The sequence below is a fragment of the Poecilia reticulata genome, chromosome 18 (assembly GCF_904066995.2).
Source record: "Poecilia reticulata chromosome 18, P_reticulata-male-v2, whole genome shotgun sequence".
Classification (NCBI taxonomy): Eukaryota; Metazoa; Chordata; class Actinopteri; order Cyprinodontiformes; family Poeciliidae; genus Poecilia; species Poecilia reticulata.
Genome location: NC_088847.1, coordinates 28696322 through 28704578, shown reverse-complemented (window position 1 = coordinate 28704578; position 8257 = coordinate 28696322). Strand labels below are relative to the sequence as shown.

The 8257-nt window shown below is 38.3% G+C and overlaps 1 protein-coding gene across 1 annotated transcript; it reads right to left on the bottom strand.

Annotated features, from left to right (window-relative positions):
* Positions 1 to 627: 627 nt before the first annotated feature.
* On the bottom strand, positions 628 to 2906 carry LOC103480897 (tripartite motif-containing protein 16-like). Its single transcript, XM_081599194.1, has one exon. It carries the CDS (start codon positions 2554 to 2556, stop codon positions 868 to 870), a length of 1689 nt encoding a protein of 562 aa, XP_081455320.1. The 5' UTR covers positions 2557 to 2906; the 3' UTR covers positions 628 to 867.
* Positions 2907 to 8257: the final 5351 nt, after the last annotated feature.

Genomic DNA, 8257 nt, shown 5'->3' with positions numbered 1-8257 from the left:
TGCAGAAAACACAGAAAAAACCCTAATATTTAAAAAACATAAGTAATTGAATGAAAAAAAAAATCCATATTTTCCCACAATTCAAGACAATTTCTTCCATTTTTACAATAAGTTTTACAGTAATACCTGGAGTTTGTCCGCCTGTCTTTGATGATCAACATCCAATCAGTTTTCATGTATTTGGTGTGAAGATCAAAGATCTGGATGAAATAATCACCGAGAGAAATTTAAAAGTAAACCAATAATTTGTGTTGACGTCTTCACATCTTGGTAAGAAGACCGTATTTCTAATCAAATTCTAAACTTCATCTTGTACTAAATTACAAACAATTTAACATCATTACTTTAACATTTACCAAAGCCATTTTTGCTCCAGGTTAAAAACAACTTCATTGTCATATTTATTTAGAAAATTCATTTAATATCTTTTTTTAAATATTAATGTTTTTCCTTTGCTGACATGTATTGTTAAATTTAATTCATTAACACTAAGTAGTATAATATCCTCCTTAGAAGAGGTGCAAACTGCATTCCAGAGGCCCATTAATTACAATCAATCTGATCTTTGTGCAATAAAATAATGACTGATGTCTTTACTGATGATGATAAACATATTTACAGTTTCCATCAGCTCAGCTTTACATGGATTTGCACATCATTTGGTCTGACAAAGCAATAAATCCTCTTGGTAGTCTCCATGGTGGACCAGAAACAGGAAGGGGCAGCACCAAACAAATGCCATCATCAGCAACCAAGATGACACAGTGAAGAAATGATAACAACAAACTCTCAACAATAATGATGGAAACTGAAGAGACTCAAACTAAAATACACATGTTAACCAAATGGACCTCAGATCACCGACAACTACTTGAAATTAATCAACTCAGCAGAAGGTCCGGCATGATGGGCCATCTGGACAAATCCAATCCCAGCATGTAACGGCTGAGTGAATCTGGTCTGGACTCTGTGGAGAAGAGTCATGGTTTCAGAGACGCTGTAGAAACACAGAATACCTGCTCTGTGGTCCAGATACACTCCTATTCTGGAGGAAACTGGACCTGATACTGAAGTGTAAACATAATTGTGATAAAAATCACATCTGTTTGTGTAATGAATTAATGACCAAGATAGGCTATTGAATCCAAACATACAACTATCTGAATAATCACCTCTGCCCATATACTTGTATGAAACTGCTACATACACATCTCCTCTCGTCTCCACCTCCCAGTAACAACGTTCAGGAAGAATTTTTCTACTCAGCAGCTGATACCAATAATCAAATCTATCAGGAAGATCTGGATAAGGCTGTTGTTCATCCACTACTGTGACTTTTCTGTTCCCCTCAGATAATAGCAACTTCCTGTGAGCTGTGTTTGGGTCCAGAGTTATTTCTGTTGAATATTTTAAGAATCCAGCTCTGGTCTTTGGTTCTCGTTCTGGCTCTGACAGTAGAACATCCACTTTACTTATTGCCACTGTGATGTTTCTACATGAGTCTCTCAGGACATCCTGCATTATGTCTCTGAGCTCTGACACAGCTGCTGTCACGTCCTCAAAGTGTCTCAGAGGACGGATGTTGATGCTGGATGAGTGTTTAGACTCACTGAGTGCTGGCAGTGAGGGGTAGTTGAGGAGAAACTGGTTGTGATCCTCTGTGTGTGAGAGCTGCTCCAGCTCAGCGTCTTTCCTCTTCAGCTCACTGATCTCCTGCTCCAGCTTCTCCTGAACATCTTTGACTCGACTCACTTCAGTTTCCTGCTGGGATCTGATCTGCTGCTTCACATCAGAGCTTCTTTGCTGGATGAGACGGATCAGCTCAGTGAAGATCTCCTCACTGTCCTCCACTGCTTTATTAGCAGAGACATTGATGGCCTCCACCTCCTGTTGAAGCAGCTTCACATCTTTCTCTTGGTCCTGGATTCTCTGATGGATTTGTTGTCGACTCTCCTGGAGCTTCTTCTGCTTCTCAGTCCTTTCTGTTGAAGCTGGGACTGTTTCATGGCCTTTGTGTTCATCCATAGTACAGAGATAACAGATACACTGCTGATCAGTACGACAGAAGATCTTCATCACCTCATCATGATGAGAACACATGTTTTGCTGAAGGTTCTTGGAGGGATTCACCAGGATGTGTTTCTTTAATCCAGGGACGTCATAGTGAGGTTGGAGGTGATTCACACAATAAGAAACCAAGCAGAACAAGCAGGACTTGACAGCTTTCATTTTCCTCCCATTACAGACGTCACAGGCCACATCTTCAGGTCCAGCATAGCAGTGATCAGCTGGAGCAGCTTGGAGTCCAGTCTTCTTCAGATCCTCCACCAACTCTGCTAACATGATGTTTTTCTTTAAGACAGGCCTTGGTATGAAAGTCTCTCTACACTGAGGGCAGTTGTGGATGCTCCTCTGATCTTCTCCATGCCAGTGGTCATTAATACAGTTCATGCAGTAACTGTGTCCACAGGGAATAGTTACCGGTTCCTTCAGTAGGTCCAAACAGATCGAACAAGAATATTTACTTGAATCCATCTGATTTCCTCTCTGAGCCATTTCCCTTCTCAGCAACACTGATTTTATTCTTCCTGTAGATGTGTCCCACAAGAAGCCAAATGCCAGTTTGTTACTTACTGATCTGCAGCAGTTTGTGTCGTCAGCTCAGTGATCGTACCGAACTTAAAGCTTTCAGCTGAGTTTCATGGGAGGAACCAGGAAAAGCAGCAGCAAAGCTGAACTTTGTGCTGAACAGAAGGGAGGAGCTTCACAGCAGTTGTTGGGAGGGGCAGAGGATCTCCAAAGACTTCAGATTGTTGCTGCATTTCTCACTTCACTTCCTGTTTTGTAAACATTTCAGTTCAGACTCTGACTTTGGCCTCCAGTCGACCATAATCATCGTTATATTTATTGATCTATTCATCATTGGTCCTATTAGTTGAATTCACTGTAAACAGTGTCAATGTTATTCATTTGTGTGACTAACAGATCTTTTACATTTTGTACTTGTAAAAGATTTGTTGCATAGTAAAGATCTAAGTGAATTATTGCTCAATGAAGTTTTTACGTTTGAAGACATTTAACTCTATAAAACATTTTTCTGTTGCATTTAAAGATTAAATCTGTAAAATCAACTGATTTCTTGCATAAAATAAATGTTACAGTAACAGATGTATTAATTTACTATAATTAAACAGTGAAACATTCATTAGATAATTTGAACATCTCAACAGTAGCTACACATCAGAGGTGGATTATGCATTTCTGTCGGTTTGTGAAACTTACTGTCCTAAACATTATGAGGATCCAAACAAACTGAACAAGATAGTTTCATTGAATCCATCTGATTTCCATGTTGTGCCACGTTAACTTCCAGCAGCGTTGTACGTTTCAGGTTACTACGATCATAAATTTGCATGTCTGAGTCAAACCTCAGATTTATTATCTGTCACAGAAATGCAGGCGGAGATATAAATGCTCATCTATGTTCAGGAAGAAGTAGATATTACTAATCATGTCTGCTTTTTATATCACATAAAAGCTTAAAGGTTTTACTCTTGTTAGCTTTTGGAAAGGAATGTTGCTAATTTAGTTTGTAATTAAGAATATTGTTTACAAATACATCGTCCTTAAAAAACAGCTCATTTTCTTTCTAAAAAAAAAATTAGAGGCATGAATATTTTTTTTTACATTAAGTACCTGTTTTAACAACTTAGAAGAACTGACACATTCACCTGAGTTTGTCAAGGGATGGTGTGGAAAGAAGTTTTATTAGTATCCAATGCTCAACACATTTTATTTCAAAATAGAAACTTATCAATTTCTCATTATATTACAGAATACAGAAAACATTCGGACATTTGGATACAATTCTTTATCTGTTTTTTTTATCACTTTACTACAGTGTAATAAATGGGCTATATCTCATGCATGTGATAAGGAAATATTGATTTCATTCATTACAGATTTAGACTTGGAAAATATGACTTATTAGCAAGTCTGGTTCAACCTGAACTCCCACTGTTACATATGCTGGAGTTTGAGAACCATCAACAAGCAACTTCCTAAACAAAACTGAGATCATGCACTGGTTCCACTAACTCATTCTGGTAAAGCCAGTTCATAAACCCAGTCAGAAAACAACAATGATGTTTCAGAAATAATTTTATTTCCTTTGGATTTATTTTAATCATTTTAACAGTTTCAAATCGAAACATGATTGATTTATTATCAGACATAAAAAGAAAACAGATCACAAAAGCTTGGGCAGCTTTTATGGTTTCCAACCAAGAATTTTATTTGATAATCAATAGACATAAACATGATTAGCTCAGAAGTTCAGCATCAGGAGAGTCAAACTAACTTGAAATGTTAAAAATTAAAGGGTTTCTAAACACTTGAGTAAAAAAATTATATCAAACAGTAAAATGAATCATACCAGAATTATGATTTTCCTTTTTACCAAAAACAGAATCACTTCACAACAAAACATCATCAACAAAACATATAAGGAGCATCTCAACTATACAATGAAACCAAAAGTCAGTATTTCTAGCTCTCAGTGAAGGCAGATGCTTTTTTTCTCTGCTCCCTCCCGGCCTTGCTGTGCCTTCTCTGTTTCGGTCTTTTTCTCAAATTTTTTGAAACCTTTTTTTACACGTCTTCCAAATCTATAAATTATGGATCTGGTCAACCAGTCTCTCAATGCAATTGATAAAATTTTCTCAACGAGATGTCTGGACAAAGGAGAGCCCTCTTGTCCTGCAGAGACACACCCAGCAGGATTCATCCTGGATTTATTCACAATAACAGGATTTCTGCTGTTTCGAGCTTGTGGATACTTAGCTTGTTGACAAATTTGTGTTGGACTTGGCGGAACTAGTGAACACTCAGACTGTTGGTGTGGACGGAGACGCAAGTTGGATGTGAGTCTTGCTGAGACTCGCAGCCCTGCTGAGGACTCTAAAACTCACTAACAGGATGGAATTGATCTTGGAGAAGTTGCTAGTTTCGGCTCAGTGGAACGACCAAACTAATTTGGATAATTGGGAACTGAGATGTATCGGAGAGACTTTAGGGAAGATTGAAATTCATAATCTACCTGACCAAAGACATTCTGTATCTGAATTGGCTTTCCCCGTGTGGCCTTGAAAGGGCTGCATATTTCCAATCTCCTTGGAGCTATGTAAACATAACGCTCCTTCCCACCTCACCCCCTCCTGTATCCATGCATCTGTGGAGCTGAGTGCTCCCAAGGACATGCTCCTAGATAACAACATCATATCGGACTATTTGTCAGGAGACTGAGCTACACAAATCTTGGCCATATAAATGCAATTTTAGAAATTGTGGACTACTCATTACTTTTACACATTTAGAACATAAGGTCCTGAGAATACTTACTTATACCTATCTAGCAACCCAGATCAGGAGAATCTAGTTGATATACTTTATATCAACATTGTTAGATTCTTTTTCTTCTTTTGCTCTTTCCTTTGGTTTGTTATTTTGTTTGTGTTTCCCTTTAATTCATTTAAAACACTTTGAACTGCCGTGTTGCTGAAAATGTGCTACAAAAATAAAATGACCATACGTTACCTTATTTATATCACAATTGAAGACAATCTGCAATATACACAGTTCATATAGTTATCAGTTAATTGTGGATTAAACTTTGAGTTTTAAATAGTTTTTAGTAATAAACATAAAATTAGAAGGGTTATCATACACTTCATGAATTATGTGTGAAGAAGGAAGATCTGGAAACATTCAGAGATGTAAGAAAGAAATCTGTCTATCCACAAGACTGTTTCTAATCAAATTCTAAGCTAAAATAATATTTATCTTGTAATCAATTGAAAGTTATTTTATTAAATAATTAAAGAATAACATTTTTGCTCAATAAAGTAGTGACTAATAATGATCATTATTGCAGCATCTGTCAGCTCGTCTGTACATGGATTAAAATATCAACAACCATTTGTCTCACAAAGCAAGCATTTACAATTGCAATGTAAATGTAATTAGGTGAATCAATATCCTCTTGAGCAATGATGGCCCCCTGGTCAAACAGAAGCAGGAAGGGGCAGCACCCAAAGAAACTCCGACATCAACAAATCAGATGAAAAAATAGCTCCATAAAGACAGCTGATCTCTGAGCAGTGAGGAAATAACACTGATGGAGACTAAAGAAACTAAAACTAAAATACAAATTTTAACCAACTGGACCTCAAATCACTGATGACTATTTCAGCTTAATAAACTCAGAAGAACATTCTGACAAAGAGAAAAATGAGAGGTCAAGCCAAACTCCAGCATGTAGAGGCTGAGTGAATGTGGTCTGGACTCTGTGGAGAAGAGTCATGGTTTCAGAGACGCTGTAGAAAGACAGAATACCTGCTCTGTTGTCCAGGTACACTCCTATTCTGGAGGAAACTGGACCTGGTACTGGAGTTTTAATGTTGTTATGACAAAATCTATAACTTTTTCTGCCACAATATAACGACTAAGAATTACAATTTGATCCAAATTGACATTTATCAGACCATCCTGCTCTGCTGATGTCCTTGTATGAAACTGCTTTATAAACATGGATTCCTCTCGTCTCCACCTCCCAGTAACAACGTCCAGTCAGACTCTCTTTACTCAAGACCTGAAACCAACCAATGAATCTGTCTGTATGATCAGGATAAGGAAGACATGAAGACACAAAGGTTACTTTTCTGTTCCCCTCAGTTAATACCAAATATCTGTTTGCTGTGTTTGTATCCAGAGTGATTTCTTTAGAGTATTTTAGGATTTCATCCCTTGTTTTTGGTTCTGGTTCTGACAATAGAACATCTACTCCAGTGAGAGCCAGTGAGTTGTTTGTCCATGGGTCTCTCAGGACGTCATGTAGTTTGTCTCTGAGCTCTGACACAGCTGCTGTCACGTCCTCAAACTGTCTCAGAGGACGGATGTTGATGCTGGATGAGTGTGTCAACTCACTGAGTGCTGGCAGTGAGGGGTAGTTGAGGAGAAACTGGGTGTGATCCTCTGTGTGTGAGAGCTGCTCCAGCTCAGCGTCTTTCCTCTTCAGCTCACTGATCTCCTGCTCCAGCTTCTCCTGAACATCTTTGACTCGACTCACTTCAGTTTCCTGCTGGGATCTGATCTGCTGCTTCACCTTAGAGCTTCTTTCCTGGAGGAGACGGATCAGCTCAGTGAAGATCTCCTCACTGTCCTCCACAGTCCAGGGGCATCATAGTGAGGCTGGAGGTGATTTTGGCAATAAGAAACCATTCAAACCAGACAGGACTTGACAGCTTTCATCTTTCTCTCAGTGCAGACACTGCAGGCCACATCTTCAGGTCCAGCATAGCAGTGATCAGTTGGAGCAGCTTGTAGTCCAGTCTTCAATCAATCAATCAAATTTTATTTGTATAGCACATTTCAGCAGCAAGGCATTTCAAAGTGCTTTACATAATTAAAATAAAAACAGAAATAATCAGTGAGAAAGAGAGAGATTTAAAAAAATAAAAAAACAAAATAAAAATAAAAATAAAAACAAAAAAACAAAAAACATTACATCATTAAAACGTCGAAAAGAAAGAAGAAAAAATTAAAAACATTAAAGACATAAAAACATGGAAGACATCAAAACCCGCACTCTAACCCTAATTTAGCCATAAGCAACTCTAAACAGGTGGGTTTTAAGTTGAGATTTAAAGGCACTCAGTGTTTCAGCTGTTTTACAGTTTTCTGGAAGTTTGTTCCAAATCTGTGGTGCATAGAAACTGAATGCTGCTTCTCCTCGTCTGGTTCTGGTTCTGGGGATGCAGAGCAGACCAGAACCAGAAGATCTGAGGGGTCTAGACGGTTGGTACAGTAATAACAGATCTTTAAGGTATTGTGGTGCTAAACCGTTCAGAGATTTATAAACTAACATCAGTATTTTAAAGTCTATTCTCTGAGCTACAGGGAGCCAGTGTAGGGACTTTAAAACTGGTGTTATGTGCTCTATCTTCCTGGTTTTAGTGAGAACCCGAGCAGCAGCTTCTGGATCAGCTGCAGCTGTTTGATTGATTTATTAGTCAGACCTGTGAAGACGCTGTTGCAGTAATCAATGCGGCTAAAGATAAACGCATGGATGAGTTTCTCTAGATCGTGCTGAGACATCAGTCCTCTAACCCTGGAGATGTTCTTCAGGTGATAGAAGGCCGACTTTGTGACTGTCTTAATGTGGCTCTGAAGGTTCAGGTCAGAGTCCATCACTACTCCC